This window comes from Hyla sarda, chromosome 7, assembly GCF_029499605.1.
Source record: "Hyla sarda isolate aHylSar1 chromosome 7, aHylSar1.hap1, whole genome shotgun sequence".
In the NCBI taxonomy this organism is placed as follows: Eukaryota; Metazoa; Chordata; class Amphibia; order Anura; family Hylidae; genus Hyla; species Hyla sarda.
The window spans coordinates 44,004,305-44,025,535 of record NC_079195.1 but is presented as its reverse complement, the minus strand read 5'-3'; the positions used below and the strand labels follow the sequence as shown (position 1 = coordinate 44,025,535).

The following is a 21,231-nucleotide window of genomic DNA, read 5'->3' as shown; positions in this document are numbered from 1 at the left end:
CACCACATAGTCTTTTTGCTATTGGTTTTCCTTTGACATGTTTACAGTAGGGTGGGGGGTTGTTGAAATTGCATTAAAGTGTACCTGTCATATCGCAGTAAAAAAAAATTCTTCTATATGTAAGGCTGGGTCCACACTACGTTTTGTCCCATACGGGAGCGCATACGGCAGGAGGGAGCTAAAACCTCGCGCTCCCGTATGTGACCGTATGCGCTCCCGTATGTCATTCACTTCAATGAGCCGACCGGAGTGAAACGTTCGGTCCGGTCGGCTCATTTTTGCGCCGTATGCGCTTTTACAACCGGACCTAAAACCGTGGTTGACCACGGTTTTAGGTCCGGTTGTAAAAGCGCATACGGCGCAAAAATGAGCCGACCGGACCGAACGTTTCACTCCGGTCGGCTCATTGAAGTGAATGACATACGGGAGCGCGAGGTTTTAGCTCCCTCCTGCCGTATGCGCTCCCGTATGGGACAAAACGTAGTGTGGACCCAGCCTTACTAGGTCATGCACTTGTTTTACATGGCTTTTTATGTGTCTACCTTCTGCATTTTGCTCACAAATCCCTCTGTTCCGCTGCTCTTTCATTTTGACAACCTCTGCTCAGGAAGGGGCGTATTCAAGGCAAGCGCTAAACCCACCCTCACTCACCGTGCATTCACTTCCTGCCTGAGTCTGCTGTGCTGTGCTGGGTCTCTTAATTCAATCACTGCAGGCTGCTCTGTGTCCCCCCCCCCCCCCCCCCCCCCCTCCTCTCTGTTTTCATGCTGCAGTCTGACAGGACAGGAGTGAGCACAGAGGAGTGCTAGTCCTGCCATCACTTCCTGGACTTTGTCCCAGCCTGTGCTTTAGCTGGGACAAAGATGATGCTACAGCAGGACAGGATTATATTGTGGCGGCCCCTAGTGGTCTTTTATTTATTTATTTATTTTTTTATATAAGCCATGATTTCTATAAAAAGGAGATATAAATTTTTTTATTAAGTGTATTAGAAAGGTTAATGTTTTGCCAAGATGTACAACATATAAAAAGTTTTTGATTCTGACAGTGCCCATTTAACTCTAATCTAGACCACCATAAGGTTTTCACTCAGAATATGACATAGTACAGATTGTGATATTATAATGTAATGCGTATAAAAGCTAGAAGGACTGGGGGATGTAGACCTATTGGCACATGCCGTTGTATTTTTTACTAAGTACTATGGCCGAATGAGAGTGTCGGAAGAATCTGCTTTTCTTGTATTACTCTGCATTTCCTGATAATAAAAAAAAAATCCAACTGTGTGGGACTTTTATCATCCATTGCCTTAAGTCCCATTGAGGATGCAATATGTTAACCCTTGTGTATTTATCAGGTAATAAAGTGTTCAGCATCCAATAGTGTATAAACACATCCATAATAATTTTATTTGTGGTCCAAGTGGCAACGGATAAAAATCACATAAATGCAACGCGTTTCAAGCACACACTTTTTTTTCTTTTATGCTGTGGGAAAGAGTGTGCATTCGAAACCTATTGCGTTTGTGATTTTTATGCGTTGCCACTAGAGAAAAGAAGAAAGTTTACGTAAGTTTGTATAAACCCTTGGATGCCGGACACTTCCTTATTTCATGATACGTTTCCTTACTGCCTGGTCAGCATTTATCCTGTGCATCCTACTACTAAAGAGAGGTAACGTTATTGCTTTGCTGTTATTGCCATAAGTCAGGATCAAAGAAAAACTTGTACTTTCCAGTCCTGAAAAACCCCACATAGTGTGAATGAGGCCCTAGGATTAGTGTTGCCGTTGGAGCGTACTCATGTGTATCATTATGCTGTGTTCTATACAATAACATTCCTGACAATCCGGCATCAACGAGACCTGCAATATGGTGGGAAATTAGAGATTTTAGATGCATTTTGTCCTATCCCCATGCATCATACGCATCTTTCATTATAGTAATTTAAAAAAAAATTATAATTTTTAATTTTTCTAATTTACTGGAACAAAAATAAGAACCGCAAAGTTAGGGGAAAAACACAATAACCTTTCTGCATGGACTGAATAACGATGACTGCATGACTTGCTGTAGACTTGCTCCTGGTGCTTTGTGCTATTTTATGTCCTTGTTGTAGCACTGAAGTCCACAGTGTCCTATATCTGAGCCGCAGGTACTCATTTCATGGCAGGCTGCCGAGTGTCTCCGATGTGCCACATTCTATCTGCTTGACTGCTTTCACTTTACAAGGTCTCGCCACTGGTTGCATCAAAACCTTCCACACTGACTAATAAACTCACTTACGAGGAAGTCTTTGAGTTATATAGTCGGATGCCATACAGCATCTCCTCACAAAAGAGGGGGAGAGCGATTCTACTGTATGAAAGCAGGGTTGGAGAAAATAATTCTAGTAATGTTTTACCACTATTCGGACCCTACGTAGGAATTAACTTGGTGATAAAGAAACATTGGAGCCCTCTGAACTGTGTTATCTTTGGTATTGGGGTCATTAGCGCGAAGTACCATAGTGGCGGACCATGCGGCTGCTATGGGGCTGTAGGAGTGGGCCCTATCCTGATTGGTCCCATTCCTTTATTTATTGGTAAGAAGCTGTGCAGACCTTCTCTAATGGTTAAGTGTTTTTTATTGCATTCAGCAGATAACAACAATAACAGAGGAATGTTTAAACTCCTGGGCAATCTCCGCAGCCTGAGAGTAACACGATCATGTATTGTACCAGAAGTCCCATAGCCTTGCATTCGTGAATGCAAGAAAAAGAGACCGCACACCTGCGCCTCGTGTATTTCCCAAGGACAAAAGGGGAAAAAACCCACAGGGACTGATGTCTCTGATAGATGTCCACTCACCTCAAGTGGGTAATAAGGGCACCTATCACCACAGTTCTGTATTTGGATACTGAGAGCTTGGAGTAGCTGCTGAGCCTTGAGGGTAACAGGATGACAGGTGCAGCCTGTTCTGTAGAATATCCAATAATGGGGGTGCAAAAAAACCTTGTATCTGGCGCTACTAGTTCTGGTTAAGGAAGGAGGAGAAGAAACTCCAGAAATACTTCCAAGAGATTTATTAAATAAAATAATAAAATACAGGCACAATGATGCGTTTTGGGGATCACCACCCCCTTCTTTAGATTAATGGGCTGAAGAAGGGGGTTGTGACCTCCGAAACGCGTCATTGTGCCTGTATTTAATTATTTAATAAATTGCTTGGAAGTATTTCTGGAGTTTCTTCTCCTCCTTCCTTGACCAGAAGTAGCAGCGCCAGGTACAGTGGGGCAAAAAAAAATGCATTTAGTCAGCCACCAATTGAGCAAGTTCCTGTAATTTTCATAATTTACCTCAACTATGAGATACATAATGAGAGAAAAAAAATCCATAAAATCACATTGTCTGATTTTTAAAGAATTTATTTGCAAATTATGGTGGAAAATAAGTATTTGGTCAATAACAAATGTTCATCTCAATACTTTTGTTATATACCCTTTGTTGGCAATGATAGAGGTCAAACGTTTTCTGTAAGTCATCACAAGGTTTTCACACACTGTTGCTGGTATTTTGGCCTATTCCTTCATGCAGATCTCCTCTAGAGCAGTGATGTTTTGGGGCTGTTACTGGGCAACACAGACTTCCAAATCCCTCCAAAGGTTTTCTATGGGGATGAGATCTGGAGACTGGCTATGCCACTCCAGGACCTTGAAATGCTTCTTACAAAGCCACTCCTTCGTTGCCCGGGAGGGGTGTTTGGGATCATTGTCATGCTGAAAGACCCAGCCATGTTTCATCTTCAATACCCTTGCTGATGGAAGGAGGTTTTCACTCAAAATCTCACGATATATGGCCCCATTCATTCTTTCCTTTACACAGAACAGTCGTCCTGGTCCCTTAGCAGAAAAACAGCCCCAGAGCATGATGTTTCCACCCCCATGCTTCACAGTAGGTATGGTGTTCTTTGGATGCAACTTAACATTCTTTCTCCTCCAAACACGACGAGTTGCGTTTTTACCCAAAAGTTTTACTTTGGTTTCATCTCACCATATGACATTCTCCCAATACTCTTCTGGATCATCCAAATGCTCTCTAGAAAACTTCAGACGGGCCCGGACATGTACTGGCTTAGGCAGGGGGACCCGTCTGGCACATCATGATTTGAGTACCTGGCGGTGTAGTGTTTTACTTTGGTCCTGCTCTCTGCAGGTCATTCACTAGGTCCCCCCATGTGGTTCTGGGATTTTTGCTCACTGTCCTTGTGGTGATTTTGACACCACGGAGTGAGATCTTGCGTGGAGCCCCAGATCGAGGGAGATTATCAGTGGTCTTGTTTGTCTTGCATTTTCTAATAATTGCTCCCACAGTTTATTTCTTCACACCAAGCTGCTTGCCAATTGCAGATTCAGTCTTCCCAGCCTGGTGCAGGTCTACAATTTTTTGATTCTGGTGTCCTTCGACAGCTCTTTGGTCTTGGCCATAGTGTCGTTTGGAGTGTAACTGTTTGAACTTATCAGTATAAAAGGCACCTGTTCACAACCTCAAACAGGTGCCATTAATACAGGTAACGAGTGGAGAACAGAGGAGACTCTTAAAGAAGAAGTTACAGGTCTGTGAGGGCCAGAAATCTTGCTTGTTTGTAGGTGACCAAATACTTACTTTCCACCATAATTTGCAAATAAATTCATTAAAAATCAGACAATGATTATGGATTTTTTTTTTCCCCATTATGTCTCTCCCCATATTTGAGGGATACCTATGTTGGAAATTACAGGCCTCTCTCATATTTTTAAGTGGGAGAACTTGCACAATTGGTGGCTGACTAAATACTTTTTTGCCCCACTGTACAAGGTTTTCTTGCACCCCCAGTATTGGATTGGACTTGCATTGGATTTCCTGAATACTTTCGAAAGTTTTTGCTGAAACGCACATACAAGTACGGTGAGTTTTATACAGATAGATTGGGGGAGGGGGAGGATATTATTGTGCCTTCTACTTCATTATAACAAATATAAAAAAAAATAAACAGGTAAAAAGTTGAAGTATGCTGCCAACAGGAGATGACGGCGAGATGATCTACTAATAGAGCTGTCACGCCTTTTCTTTCCTTCAGACCCCGAAAGTCTCATGCAAGCCTTAGAAGACCTGGATTACCTGGCAGCGCTCGACAATGATGGAAATCTTTCCGAATTTGGAATCATCATGTCTGAATTTCCGCTGGATCCACAGCTGTCAAAATCTATTTTAGCCGCCTGCGAGTTTGATTGTGTGGATGAAATGCTGACGCTGGCTGCCATGGTGACAGGTATTGTGCATGTAAAACAATGGTCTCCCTGATAGAATGGGTGGGGGGTGGGGGGGGGGGGGTCTCCGAGAGCTGGGGGTCTGATCCCGCGCCGGTGTCTGTGTCAGGGAATGGGCAAAAACCGACCTCCTAACAATGTTATTTTCATGCAAATGAAAGGTGATTTACCGCTAAATGCAAAACAATTGATACGGACAATTTTAAATTGTAAAATCGGTCAATGGGAAATATTATGTAAAGGGAAAAAACTCTCTCCCAACGAAAAACGTTTATTTAAATGGTCTGTCTGCTGCAGAATGTTCCCCTGAATACATGGCATTGCGTCAGGAAGAACTGAATTGTATCCATCTAATTCTATAACTGAATGTTTTCCAAACAGGGTGCCTCCAGCTGTTGCAAAACTACAACTTCCAGCATGCCCGGACAGCCAAAGGCTGTCCGGGCATGCTGGGAGTTGTAGTTTTGCAACAGCTGGAGGCACACTGTTTGGAAAAGACTAATATAACTGCATGTAGGCCGTATAAAAGGAGAGGAATTGTGTTTGAATAATAATATGTTCTTATATTGTGTTTTTTATTTACCGCATTGGCTCAGGCCAGTTTTAGGAAATGTTGTGGGTTTTTTTTTGTAAAAGTTTTCCCGTGGAAAATTTGTATTTTTTTTTTTTTTTAAATCAACTGACTCCAGAAAGTTAAACAGATTTGTAAATTAATTCTATAAAAGAAAAAAAAATCTTAATCCTTCCAGTACTTTTTACAGGCTGTATACTACAGAGAAAATGCATTTCTTTTTGGATTTCTCTTCTGTCACGACCACAATGCTCTCTGCTGACCTCTGCTGTCCATATTAGGAAATGTCCAGAGCAGGAGAAAACCCCCATAGCAAACATCTGCTGCTCTGGACAGTTCCTAAAATGGACAGCAGAGGTCAGCAGAGAACACTGTGGTCGTTACAGAAGAGAAATCCAAAAAGAAATGCATTTTCCTCTGTAGTATACAGCCCCTAAAAAGTGCTGGAAGGATTACGTTTTTTTTTTTTTATAGAAGTAATTTACGAATCTGTTTAACTTTCGGGCACCATTTGATTTAAAAAACAAAGTTTTCCACAGGTGTATCCCTTTTAAGGGTGTTTCCAAGGGCATGGGCAATATAGATGTTGTGGTTTTAATGGGATTATGAAAGTAGTAAAAATTGATGGTATTATCCTCCCAGATTGGCCATAAAAGGGGTTAGCCAGGAATAGTACAACAGAGCTAATTTCTTTCAAAAATCATTCCCAGTCTGTCTCCAGGTTGGGTGTGGTTCTGCAGCTTGGTTCCAGTGAAGTGAATAGAGCCAAGCTGTAATACCACACACACAACCTAGGGACAGACGTGGAGCAGTTTTTGAAAGAAATTAGCTCTGGTTTTGTATTCCTGGATAACCCTTTTAATGTTATATCAACTTGTATTTAAATTGTTGTATTAATAGTCGTACAGCACTGCCTAGTTCAGTTGAATGGGACAAGGCTGCAGTCCCGTGTGCTCATTCTCACATAGTGGCGATGCAAGTCAAACATTTAAGGGTGCATTCCCACGTGGCGTATTTTGCTGCGTATTTGCTGCGTATTTGGTGCTGCGTATTTGGTGCTGCGTATTTTCCTACCCATTGACTTCAACAGAGAAAATAAAATACGCAGCAGCAAATACACAGCAAATAGGCTGTGTGGGAATGTACCCTAAGGGGTTATCCAGGAATTGAAAAACAGAGATAATTTTGTTAAAAAAAATGCTCCCTGTCTGTCTCCAAGTTGGGTGTGGTTCTGTAGCTCAATTCCAATGAAGTGAATGGAGCCAAGTTGTAATACCACAAAGTGGAGACAGACAGGGAGTGGTCTTTCAAAGAACTAGGCCTGTTTTTTTAAATTCCTGGCCAACCCTTTTAAAGGGGTACTCCCAGACAGGTACTGGTGCCCTAGGAATGAAGACTAATATCGGTGGCACCAAGGAGCGGCGGAAGGCAGGTTAAAGTTTATTATTTTAATGGTGGCAACCCGAAAATATAGGATAAATAAAATATGTGCTTGTCCTCATATAGAGGCGAAGAAAAGAACTGCAGCCTTGTCCCATCTGTTACATGCCAAACTAAATGGCACCCAGTGAAACCCATTGACTTTAATGGGGTGTGTCAGCTGTTGGGCATGGGGTACTATTTTTGTCTGGCCCCTGACGGAGCCTCCAATGCAGATGTCAACCCATCTAAATAAGCCACAGAAAACAGGAAGCGTCTATAGGGATGCGCCTGTAAGTGCTTGTGTCCTCATCCGCAGCCCTCCTCAGAGGCAATAGATAAGCAATTTGACCGTGTAGTAGGAGATATCGGCGCTGGATGAAGGAACCTGGAGGAGTGCAGCATAAAATCCAGCTGGGTTTATTAGATGCAACGCGTTTCGCTGCGCATGCGCAGCGAAATGCGTTGCATCTAATAAACCCAGCTTGATTTTATGCTGCAGTCCTCCTGGTTCCTTCATCCAGCGCCGATATCTCCTACTACACGGTCAAATTGCTTATCTATTTAGATAAATGGGAAATTTTAGCAAAGATTTCTGCAGCCAATCTGCCATGTGCGACTATATCATAAAATTGTCAATTTGTGGATTGCTGCTAATAAAGTTACCAATTAAAGGAGAACTCCAGCCAAAGTTAACTTATCCCCTATCCACCGGGTAGGAGATTAGTAACTGATCGCGGGGGGTCCGACTACTGGGACTAACGCTGTCTCCAGAACAGGACCCCAACTTCATTCATTTCTGTGGGAGCCCAGATGGTGTCTCAGTGCTGTACTCTCGGCTCTTTTTGGTGCTCCCATAGAAATGAATGGAGCGCGGCAAATCTACTACACGCGTTTATAACTGAAAGCCAGGTCCTGTTCCAGAGATCGCTGGGGTCTCAGTGGTTGGGCCCCCTGTGATCAAGCTACTTGTCCCGAACAATAATAATAATAATAGTAATAGTAATAATAATAATAATAATAATAAATAATAATTTATTATTATTTATTATTATTTATTACAAATACCGTAATAAAAAATAATGTTGTTGTTGTTATTTATATATTAATAAAAAAAAATTAAAAAAATATATATAATTATATATATATATATATATATATATATATATATATATATATATATTTTATTATTATTATTATTATTATTATTATTATTATTATTATTATTATTATTATTATTATTATATATATATATATATATATAATATATATATATATATATATATATATATATATATATATATATATATATATATATATATATATATATATATATATATATATATATTTTTTTTTTTTCAATTGCAAGCTCCAAACTGTTTCCTGGATTCAGCCCATGAAGCCGATGTGGCGAAGCAGCACAAGAGAAGAAAGTTTTTGCACCCTGCCGGAGATCACTTCACTCTTATAAACCTCTACAGAGAATATGAGCAGATGAAGATCAGCAATGCCAGTCAGTGTGAGTGCCGTACGTTATCTCTGTTACTGTAACATGTTTTTATCATTTCTCCACAACACAGACAGATATATGAAGGTCCAGTGATTTCTCTTTTCTGTCTGTGCTTCCATAACCTAGAAAGATTATTTGATTCTCTTTTTAAAAGAGACAAAGCAGAGTTCACAAGAAGTGCTGAGGGTTGGAACTAGTCCTCACTCCTTCTTCTCCTATCCCTGCCCCTGCATGATTGACAGTCAGCTGAAAGCCGAGGCCTGTTTCCATATTTTGAACATGGGAGAAAGATTGGATTAAGAAATTTTAACATGCTTGATTTTTCTTTTTGTTCTTATGGAGGGTAAAATACCTCCACAGATGTCAACCTACGGCCTAATTGCCCCCCCCCCCCCCCCCCGCTCTCCCTTCCGATTAACACATGCATGCGCTGCCACACCAAGCGTTCATATGTATGGGGAGTTTGTTCAAAACAGCTGTCAGACAAACAAGTGTTTAGCAAGAGCTACTGGAGGTGTGCAGCCCTTTTAAAGGGGTGCTCCACTGCCCCAGCGTTTAGAACATTCTGTTCCGAACACTGGGTGCGGGCTGCGGGGGTCGTGATGTCACGGCCATGCCCCCTTGTGATGTCACACCACACCCCCTCAATGCAAGTCTATGGGAGGGGATGTGGCGGATGCCACACCCCCTCCCAAAGACTTGCATTGAGGGGGCGTAGCGTGACATCACGAGGGGGCGTGGCCATGATCACTATGGCCAAGACCAAAGAGCTGTCGAAGGACACCAGAACCAGAGAGGGCGTGGTGTGACGTCACGAGGCGGTGCTGCAGTGACATCATGACAAAATGTTACGGACGCTGGGGCAGTGGAGTACCCCTTTAAGGTTTCACATGATGGTTGCGTAGATTACAAAGAATATTTTCATCAAAGAGCCTGGCAATGTAAAGTTACTGATGTCCATTTTTCCTGCACAGATGACATTGAGAGATGGTGCCAGGATCACCTGCTGAACTACACCGCACTGGAGATGGCACGTGTCATACGATCAGAGCTTCTAGATATCATGAAGAGGATTGAGCTGCCCATCTCTGAACCAGCTTTTGGCTCTGACGAAAATGTCCTAAACATAAAGAAATCTCTGCTGTCTGGATACTTCATGCAGGTAAGCAGTGCCATGTCAAGCATCATTTTGACTAGGCATAGAATACAGTCCTGCCACCTTGATTAATAGCCATGCAAGGGCAATCGTCTTAGTAAGTGATCCAAAACGCTATTTAAAGGGGTACTCTGGTGGAAAAAAATATGTTCCAATCAACTGGTGCCAGAAAGTTAAACAGATTTGTAAATTACATCTATTAAAAAATCTTAATCCTTCCAGTACTTATCAGCTGATGTTTGTTCCAGAGGATGTTGAGTCGTTCTTTTCCGTCTGACCACAGTGCTCTCTGCTGACACCTCTGTCCATGCCAGGAACTGTCCAGAGCAGGAGCAAATCCCCCATAGCAAACCTCTCCTGCTCTGGACAGTTCCTGACATGGACAGAGGTGTCAGCAGAGAGCACTGTGGTCAGACAGAAAAGAACTACACAACTTCCTCTGGAGTATACATTAGCTGAGAAGTACTGGAAGGATTAAGATTTTTTTTTAAATAGAAGTAATTTACAAATCTGTTTAACTTTCTGGCACCATTTGATTGGAAAAAATTGTTTTCCACGGGAGTACCCCTTTAATTGGCATCTATTCCAATCACTTACAATTGTTGGTTTGCAGGTTCCTGCAGCCTTGCCCACCCATGAGCAGCTCACTATTGGGGTTGCTACCATAAGCAAACAACACAAAACGTGGTCTCAAATGGCTGGAGGTGCTCAACCCCCAATGCGGTTGTGCATTTATACTGGGGGAGCAGATCCTGCCCTTGTAGTCCGTTGCTAGGGGCGATCCCCAGCATAAAAATGCATACAATGGAGGATGCCTGCAGCGGACTACAAGTGCCACAATAGAATCCTACACCAGATAAACGGTGTGGATGTGTAACAATTAGAATAATACAATACAGGAATGTGGGTGCACTACTGTGGTAGATGTATACAATGACATTGGCTAATCCCTCAACACTGATGTTTATGCTTATCACACACAGGTAGGATTAGCGTTAGGTCCCGCGCCATTTTGAGAATCCTTGGTATTGGTGTGCGGGCTCTGGTGTGTCCTTCATATGAGGATACACTGACGAATGTCTCAATTTTAACATCAGTGTTGAGGGATAGCCAATGTATTGTTTACATCTACCACAGTAGTGCACCCATATTCCTGTATTGTTGCTACCATAAGGGCAGGGTTGTGCTAGTTCTAGAACTCTGTTACGATGGGCAATGGCTGCTGATGTTTTGAGTGCCCAAACAATTGCCAAGTGGCCTTGTAATTCTGTTTTAGGGCTTGTTCACACTGCGGACATTCTGCTGGTGAAATTATGCTGCAGCATTCCGCCAGACTGCATTGCCCTCAATAGGGACGGTGCAGAAATGACAGTAGCGCTTTAAAGGGGTACTCCGCTGCTAGACATGTTATCCCCTATCCAAAGTATAGGGGATAACATGTCTGATCATGGGGGTCCGGCCGGTAAGGACCCCCACAATCTCTGCCACAGCACTTCAATCATCCGGTGCATGGAGAGAAATCTGTGCAGTGCCGGAAGAACAGCAAACACAGCCGCCACACCGCCTCTATTCAGGTCTATGGGAGGAGGCGTGACTGCTGTGTACTAGCTGTCACTCCCCCGCCATAGACATGAATGGAGAGGGCGTGGCATGATGTCACAATCACGGAAGCCTGGGACTTCCATGACCATAAAAACCGCAGCGCCAGCCTGGAGATCGCGGAGGGTCCAGACATGTTATCCCCTATCCTTTTGTATAGGGGATAACATGTATAGGGGCGGAGTTAATCTGTCAGCTGCCGTTCATGTTCCGAATTACTGACACTGTTACATAACTGTTAAGGCAAGAAGATGTATAGTGCCTTTCATACCTGTATGTGCTTCCATAATGGTTTTATTCTCTGATTCAAAGAGGCATTCCTCTATAGGGCTAAAGGAAGGAACTTTTTATCGCTCCTCCTCCCATCCCTGACCCTGCTTGACTGACTGATATTACAGCTGGTCTCTATTCACTTCAATGAAACTGAGCTGCATTACTACACACAACCTGAGGACAGGGGCAGTGCTGTTTTTGGAAGAAATTAGCTCTGGTGGTTTTCTGTTCCTGGACCTCCCCTTTAATGGCCATTCTCTGTGCCCTTTTCAAAGGTCATTCTACAGCAGTGTTTCCTAACCAGTCTGTCTACAGCTGTTGTAAAACTTCAACTCCCAGCATGCCCGGACAGCCGAAGGCTGTCCGGTCATGCTGGGAGATGTAGTTTTGCAAAAGCTGGAGGCACACTGGTTGAGAAAAAAAACAATGTTTTACAGTGAAAGGAACTTCACTACTGTGAATGGTGGTGGATCCAGTGCCATCTATCTACTGATGTCACCTTTCACTGTACTCCTGTATAGATATCCCTTTAAGAGATACTCGATGTGAGAAAGTAATTGTTATATATCCATGACATGTGCTGTGTTGGCGGCTGATGTGCGTACAGTGCGTCTCTGTGGTGTACGGCAGGTTCATGAGCCATTACAACAATAAGAGCTTGTTTACCGGGGAGGACGAGGTGCAGCACTTGAAAGCAATAGAGAACATTATGTTGCTGTGTACGCAGGTAGCTGAGCACAGTCAAGAAACAATCCTATACAATTCCAACTATCTGCCAATAGTGGTTTTCTGATCTATTGAGGGTTTTATTTTTTTTTAAACTCTCTCCTACCATGGCTACATTTTATTTTAAAGGGGTACTCCAGTGGAAAACATTTTTATTTTTTTTTTCTAAATCAACTGGTGCCAGAAAGTTAAACAGATTTGTAAATTACTTCTATTGAAAAATCTTAATTCTTCCAGTACTTATCAGCTGCTGTATGCTCCAGAGGAAGTTCTTTTCTTTTTGAATTTATTTTCTGTCTGACCACAGTGCTCTCTGCTGACACCACTCTCCATGTCAGGAACTGTCCAGAGCAGGAGCAAATCCTCATGGCAAACCTCTCCTGCTGTGGACAGTTCCTGATATGGACAGAGGTGTCAGCAGAGAGCACTGTGACCAGACAGAAAAGAAATTAAAAAAGAAAAGAACTTCCTCTGTAGTATACAACAGCTGCTAAGTACTGGAAGGATTAAGATTTTTAAATAGAAGTAATTTACAAATCTGATTAACTTTCTGGCACCAGTTGATTTAAAAAAAAAAAAATGTTTTCCACCGGAGTACCCCTTTATTTTTACTACTTGGAACTGAAATAGGACTGGCATGTAACCTTTAACAGCCTAGATGCTATGGTCACTATTGATCACAGTATCTAGAATGTTAAAGGGAATGAATCTAATCAATCCATTTCTAATCAATTATTAAAATAAATAAATTGTACATTAGTACGGGGGCAGCCATCCTGCCTAAGCTGTTTTTAATAGCATTTAGAGATATGCTTTACAGCAATAGACTGTCCTAGACCATAATCACATGAATTGGATTTTTTTCTGGGCAAATTTTGTGATCTGTGCAGCGGTCATTCCGCAGGGATGGGGAGGATGAGCTTGTGAATGGAGGTGGATCTTCTGTTATCTATCTATTGGGGTACTTCTGCCTGTGATGATAAGGAGAGGAGATGGCTGGTTATCTGTACAGAACAGTGTCAGCTTAATTGAAAACTGCTAAATTTCAAGATTGTTTTTAATATTGATAATTAAATGAAGAAAACAAAAAAAAAAAATAATAATAATAATAATTCTAAATATAATTAATTTAATATAAAATAAACCTTAAGGGGTATTCTAACGCTATCGAAAAAAATATAGTACCTGAGTCCCTAGTAAAATCGAAACTATACTTACCTACCCACAGCTTCAGTTCATCATGTTCTCCCGCCTTGGGCAGTGATTGACGAAGTGGGAAAGTCCTGCTCCAAGCCCTTGTCTCTGAAGCTGGCTATGAGACAAACTGCTAGACACCGGAAGCAGCATATTTATTTATGATGAATGGAATGGATGGATGGATGGATGGATGGATGGTAGGGAGGGAGGGATGGGATGGAATAGAGGGATGGATGAGAAAGATGGAGGGATTAAATAGATAATATATACTGTCATGTCCGTAAATGTTGGCACCCCTGAAATTTTTCTAGAAAATGAGGTATTTCTCACAGAAAAGGATTGCAGTAACACACGTTTTGCTATACACATGTTTATTCCCTTTGTGTTTATTGGAACTAAACCAAAAGAGGAAGACAAAAAGCAAATTGGACATAATGGCACCAAACTCCAAAAATGATCTGGACAAAATTATTGGCACCCTTAACTTAATATTTGGTTGCACACCCTTTGGAAAAAAAAACTGAAATCAGTGGCTTCCTATAACCATCAATAAGCTTCTTACACCTCTCAGCCGGCATGTTGGACCACTCTTCCTTTGCAAACTGCTCCAGTTCTCTCTTATTGGAAGGCGCCTTTTCCCAACAGTAATTTTAAGATCTCTCCACAGGTGTTCAATGGGATTTAGATCTGGACTCATTGCTAGCCACTTCAGAACCCTCCAGCGCTTTGTTGCCATCCATTTCTGGGGGATTTTTGACATATGTTTGGGGTTATTGGGGGAGATTTATCAAAACCTGTGCAAATGAAAATTTACCCAGTTGCCCATAGCAACCAATCAGATCACTTCTTTCATTTTGCAGAGGCCTTGTTAAAAATGAAAGAAGGAGCAGATTGGTTGCTATGGGCAACTGGGCAACTTTTCTTCTGGACAGGTTTTGATAAATCTCCCCCATTGTCCTGCTGGAAGACCCTAGATCTCGGACGCAAACCCAGCTTTCTGACATTGGGCTGTACATGGCGATCCAAAATCCGTTAGTAATCCACAGATTTCATGATGCCTTGTACACATTCAAGGCCCCCAGTGCCAGAGGCAGCAAAACGACCCCAAAACATAATTGAACCTCCACCATATTTCACTGTAGGTACTGTGTTCTTTTCTTTGTGGGCCTCATTCAGTTTTCAGTAAACAGTAGAATGATGTGCTTCACCAAAAAGCTCTATCTTGGTCTCATTTGTCCACAAGATGTTTTCCCAGAAGGATTTTGGCTTACTCAAGTTCATTTTGGCAAAATGTAGTCTTGCTTTTTTATGTCTCTGTGTCAGCAGTGGGGTCCTCCTGGGTCTCCTGCCATAGCATTTCATTTCATTAAAATGTTGACGGATAGTTCCTGCTGACATTGATGCTCCCTGAGCCTGCAGGACAGCTTGAATATCTTTGGAACTTGTTTGGGGCTGCTTATCCACCATCTGGACTATTCTGCTATCCTGCGTTGACACCTTTCATATATTTTTCTCTTCTGTCCACGCCCAGGGAGATCAGCTACAGTACCATGGGTTGCAAACTTCTTGATAATGTTGCGCACTGTGGACAAAGGCAAATCTAGATATCTGGAGATGGACTTGTAACCTTGAGATTGTTGATATTTTCCCACAATTTTGGTTCTCATGTCCTCAGACAGTTCTCTTCTCCTCTTTCTGTTGTCCATGCTTAGTGTGGCATACAGAGACACACAATGCAAAGACTAAGTGAACTTCTCTCCTTTTTATCTGCTTTCAGGTAAGCTGTTTATATTGCCCACACCTGTTACTTGCCCCAAGTGAGTTTAAAGGAGCATCACATGCTTGAAACAATCTTATTTATCCACAATTTTGAAAGGGTGCCAATCATTTTGTCCAGACCATTTTTGGAGTTTGGTGACATTATGTCCAATTTGCTTTTTTTTTTCTCCCTTTTTTGGCTTTATTCCCTTTGTGTGTATTGGAACTAACCTGTGTATAGCAAAACATTTGTTACTGCAATAAATTTTAGGGGTCCCAACAGTTACGGCCATGACTGTGTGTTTATGTATATATTATTATATTTATCGTGTGTATGTTATTTATTGTGTGTGTATTTTGTTTTCTGCTATAACTGGGTCCCAGCATTTAATTTTTTTTTTTTTTACAGGATTGGAAAATCCTTTAAATGATTCAGCCAAATCCTACAGCTACCAGTATATTCCTCCTATGTCTTATCAATGGAGGGGCAGGCCGCAGTTGACTATCCCCAATGTTCAGAAACCACCACCCAGTTGAGAAACACAAACTCTGCTAAAGACCCTTACATGCCCCCCTTTCACTGGCTGCTGCTGCTGCTAGGAAACCTAATACGGGGGTCCCTAGAGTTACACTGTTAATTGACCATTGTAAGAAGAAACCACTGTAACTTAAGATCATAACTCTAGGGAAATCCAGTCCATTGTCTCTAAATCTCCTAAATAAGAGAAAATAAACATTAAGGTAAAAACTAATTTAGATAAAAGCCAATCAATTCATATAAATAAGCAAAGAAATAAGCTCTTTGGGATCCTCTGCAGTGCGCAACGTGCCAGAACAACAACATGGGCCTTTTATTTTAAAGGGGTATGCCGGTGGAAAACTTTTTTTTATTTTTTTTTAAATCAACTGGTGCAAGAAAGTTAAACAGATTTGTAAATTACTTCTATTAAAAAATCTTCACCCTTCCAGAACTTTTTAGCAGCTGTATGCTACAGAGGAAATTATTTTCTTTTTGAATTTCTTTTTTTTGTCTTGTCCACAGTGCTCTCTGCTGACACCTCTGTCCATATCAGGAACTGGTCAAGAGCAGGAGAAAAACCTATGCTTCTCTGGACAGTTCCTGACACTGACAGAGGTGTCAGCAGAGAGCACTGTGGACAAGACAAAAAAAAAAAGAAATTCCAAAAGAAAAGAATTTCCTCTGTAGCATACAGCTGCTAAAAAGTTCTGGAAGGGTAAAGATTTTTTAATAGAAGTAATTTACAAATCTGTTTAACTTTCTTGCACCAGTTGATTTAAAAAAAAAAAAAAAAAAAAGTCTACCAGAGTACCCCTTTAAGCTTAAATTTACAGTAAACCAACGTTTCCCAATTAGTGTGTCTCCAGCTGCTGCAAAACTACAACTCCCAGCATGCCCGGACAGCCAGCGGCTGTCCGGGCATGCTGGGAGTTGTAGTTTTGCAGCAGCTGGAGACACACTAATTGGGAAAGACTGCTATAGAATGACCTCTGAGAAGGTCACAGACAATACCCAGTAATGTTTCCAATTCATCTGCACAAGATATGTCCTGCTGTAAAGCATAGTCCTATTTCCAAATCTTGTCTCTCTGCTGTGCATACAGATAGGACAGGCGCAAGATTTGGAAACAAGACTCCCGAGTATGCTGGGAGTTGTAGTTTTGTAACAGCTGGAGGCGCACTGGTTGGGAAACACTGCACTAAAGTATATTGCATGTAAATTCTCTTTTTGCCAGGTGGCTCGAGATGTGGATGGCTTAGGGCACTACATAATGCTGACACACAAGCAAGTGGGCCAGCTGCATCCAGAATCTGGCTACTGCCTCAACCACAGCATCCCGGAGTGGGTCCTGTTCCATGAGTTCAGTGTAGCAGATAGAAGTTGCATCAGAATTGCCTCCAAAATCACCCCAGAACTGTAAGTACCTGACTTATCCCAAATAAACGTTATAACTAGCTCATTGGTTCAGGTCTGACCACTGGGACCCCCATGATCAAAAGAATGGAGGTCAATTGTCTCCCGGCCGTACGCATGCTTGACCATCGCTTCATTCTCAATGGGATTTGTGGACATTGCAGAGTGCTGAATGCAACAGCTGGAGGAACACTGGTTGGGAAACACTAGAGTAATGGAAGAGAGATAGAAATGGCTGAATTTCCAGCCTGAGTGTACAGCAGGAACAGGAAGCCTGTGGGTTGTAGTTTTTCAACAGTGAATAGAGCTGTGGAGGAGTATTGGTGCTGCCGCTCCACACTTGAGGGACATTCAAGGATGTAAAAGAAAAAAGTTTAGCTTGATTCTTGTTGATGTAATTATTTGCAGAAGTTATGCGATTTTCTATTCCCAAAGGGGTATTCTGTTGCTTGACCTCTTATCCGTGCAGACACTCAGCGTTTTGAATATTATTTTCAGAATGCTTGGTTCAGGAGGCTGTAGTTGTGACGCCATGCCACTCCCCCTCTATTCATGTCTATGGGAGGGGGGTGTGACAGCTGTCCCATAGACATGAATGGAGGGGGAGTGGCACTGACCGATCCGTACGCCAAAGGGGCTGTGTCTATGTTAAAAGGACTTCTTGCTGCTATAGCAATGTTTCCCAAGCAGTGTGACTCCAACTTTTGGAAAACTACAACCAACTGCCTTCCTATTCCTGCTGTACACTCTGGCTGGGAATTCAGCAATCTCTGTCTCCCTCCAATTACACCAGAGTGTACAGCAGGAACAGGAAGTCTGTTGGTTTTAGATTGAGTTGCAGTTTTTCAACCGCTGAAGGCACACTGGTGTAATGGGAGGGAGATAGATATTGGGAAACACTGGCTGGGAATTCAGCAACCAGTGTGCCTTCAGCTGTTGGAAAAACTACAACTCATTCTAAAACCAACAAACTTCCTGTTCCTGCCGTACACTCTGGCTGGGAATTCAGTAATCTCCATCTCCCTCCCATACACTGGTGTGCATCCAGCTGTTAAACTACAACTTCCAGCTAGTTTTGCAACAGCTGGAGTCACTCTGGTTTGGGGAAACAATGTGCTATATAGTTTGTAGCCTGTATAACAAATGGCCACATCCCATGTAAAAAATTATTAATGCAAATGTAAGGCTGCAGTTAATAGAATTTTTTTTTTTTTTAATAAAATCCCCCGAATTCAGCAATAAGTTTACCTTGGTCTCCGCAGTATGATCTTTGTTGCTAGCATAGACTCCAGGGGCGAGTGGTTCCTATAGCAGTATATACCCACACAGCCGGTGTACAGTACATTTCTATATAAAAAGTAATAACATTTCATTTCCTCTGTTGTTTAAACTAGGATTTACAGGCAGAGGTAAATGGGAATGAAACGCTTTTTTTTTTTCCAATCTCAATAAAATATAGATTATCCTGCCACCGCCAGCAAGTGACATCTCCCTCTCTGCAGCGCGGGGGCATGCGGAAACCAAGAGTTTTATTTTTTGTGTTTTCACTCGCCTGCCGCCCCCACACTTTTCTTTTTTCGCCCTCTCATAGGTTTTTGTGAGAAGCATTCAGTAATGATGAGCTGCTCATTGATGTAAAATGCAGCTTATAAAGTCTCCAAGGGTAAAGTCTTCATGTTAATCTTTAAAAAAAAAAAAAAATTCACAGTGCAACAGGGGGTCAAAGCAGATGAGATTAAAGAGTTGAGTCACAGGCGACATCCCATCATCACCTCAGAAGAATACATTTTTTTTATTTTTTTTACTGGACCATGCAAGGGGGGCTGTAAAGTTAGTGTAGTTCGTAATAGTGTCTGTACCTGTGTTTGTTTGATGATCTCGCAATTCTTATTTGATCTTTGCCCCAATGTTTATTTTTAACAGCATACAAAATGTCTCAGGTTTTTTTTTCCAGGTTGCAGTGCAACCTGAGACATTACACTAGTCAGGTGTTAAAAAAGGGGATCCTGTCAGTTTCAATGGGCAGAGCAACTGCTGGGGAATTGTGGCTTCAAACACAGCATGGTAGGGAGCTCAGGTGTGCTTCAATGGGTGGAGTGGTGGCTGTGTGGGCGGGAGAAAAGTGACCTCACACTTACAAACATGTGAGCCTGGGACTTGTAGTTGGAGGAGGGAACTCAAACAGGAAATAGAAATTCGCATTATGGTGGACTCAGAACACAGCCATTTATCCCTCAGACAAGCACAGATCCTTCCTAACTTCCTAAGCATGTCCATTACTGTCTGGCAGGTAAGTATTAATATGAACTTATGGTGGATAATCCCTTCAATGTATAACTTTTTTTTTTCCCCCTTTTTCTGTAGGTTCATGCAATTGGCACCTCAATATTACTTCAGCAACCTACCCCCTAGTGAGAGCAAAGAGCTGCTACAGAAGGCATTAGACTCCATCTCAACTGTCTCTGCCCCTCAGGACCCTGAAGATGACGGAGAGACTGGCGATGAAGAGCAGAATCTTTCTACAAATGAACAGAGATGTAGTATACAATGACTATCCCCCCCCTCCCCGATACAGAAGACCTCACACAAGTGCAATATGTGATAGACACTGAAGACTTTAATGAACAGTGAATCAGATGGCAGATCATTGTTACAACTTCAGAATTTAGCTTTTTTTGTATATATTTTTCTGTTTGTCTTGGCAAAATAGTAATAAAATATATAAATCCTGTTTGTAATACTTGTAGTGCAGAAATGTTACTCAGTCCTTAAAGGAGCGGTAAAGCCAGTTTATGTACAAATTTATTTAGATAGGGGGCACTAGAGAAGCAGTAGGGTAATTGCACACACAGTGGATGAACATAGATTTTTTGCACATGGATTAGATTTTATAAAACTTGACCTGCAGAATTTATCACCCTCTAATGGCTGCAGCAAAATCCACATGTGCAACGTGCAGTGGAAAAAATCCAGTGTGTGCATCTACCCTTATAGCAGTGTTTTGCAACCAGGGTGCCTTCAGCTGTTGCAAAACCACAACTCTGAGCATGCTAGGAGTTATAGTTTTGTAACAGTTGAAGGTGCACTGGTAGCAAAAACCTGCCTCATAGCGCAGAAAACTCTTCACACAGACAGATGTTCCTTGAACTTCTCCATGACTGAATTCATTCTGTCAGTCGGGACCAACATGACAGTTCTCATCGGTTTCATGGGCGCGTCGTCGAATGACCACTTCCCCGATAACTGGGTGTCGCACTCTCCTTGCACAGAATAGTTGAATTTCAAGACTGCGTTCTGCAAAAAGGGAAAAAATTTTTTAGAGGCACAAAACTTCCAAACTGAAAAAAAACCTCAACCTGCATTCCAGCAAGTTTAAAGGGGTACTCCACCCCTAGACATCTTATCCCCTATAAAAAGGATAGGGGATAAGATGTCTGTTCCCCAGTGGCGGGACCCCCGCAATATAGCATGCAGCACCCACCTGTTACTGCTCCGGAAGCGCTGGAGGGTCTTGGTCCCGACCACGGAAGATCGTGACATCACGCCCCACCCCCTGAATACAAGTCTTTGGGAGGGGGCGTGACGTCACATGGGGCGGAGTCGTGACTTCACGATCTTCCGTTCCCGTGGTCAGGACCAAGACCCTCCAGCGCTTCAGGAGCAGTAACAAGTGGGTGCCGCATGCTATATTGCAGGGGTCCCAAGCGATCAGACATCTTATCCCCTAGCCTTTGGATAGGGGATAAGATGTCTAGGGGTGGAGTACCCCTTTAAAGGGGTATTCCACTGGAAAACTATTTTATG

At 42.2% G+C, this 21,231-nt stretch overlaps 2 protein-coding genes across 8 annotated transcripts in view; one reads left to right on the top strand and one right to left on the bottom strand.

Moving 5' to 3' along the window:
* Positions 1 to 19,978, top strand: part of DHX32 (DEAH-box helicase 32 (putative)) — a 93,539-nt gene extending 73,561 nt beyond the window's left edge. For all 7 annotated transcript variants that reach the window (XM_056532988.1, XM_056532986.1, XM_056532992.1 and 4 more), the window contains 5 exons: positions 5,096 to 5,287; positions 8,645 to 8,794; positions 9,760 to 9,947; positions 17,249 to 17,430; positions 19,792 to 19,978. In XM_056532988.1, coding sequence (XP_056388963.1) covers positions 5,096 to 5,287; positions 8,645 to 8,794; positions 9,760 to 9,947; positions 17,249 to 17,430; positions 19,792 to 19,978 — 899 coding nt within the window. The remainder of the gene's footprint in view (positions 1 to 5,095; positions 5,288 to 8,644; positions 8,795 to 9,759; positions 9,948 to 17,248; positions 17,431 to 19,791) is intronic.
* Positions 19,979 to 20,024: 46 nt separating this feature from the next.
* BCCIP (BRCA2 and CDKN1A interacting protein) overlaps positions 20,025 to 21,231 on the bottom strand; it is a 36,135-nt gene continuing 34,928 nt past the window's right edge. Inside the window, exon 7 of the mRNA XM_056533000.1 lies at positions 20,025 to 20,721. Coding sequence (XP_056388975.1) covers positions 20,551 to 20,721 — 171 coding nt within the window. The 3' untranslated portion in view covers positions 20,025 to 20,550. The remainder of the gene's footprint in view (positions 20,722 to 21,231) is intronic.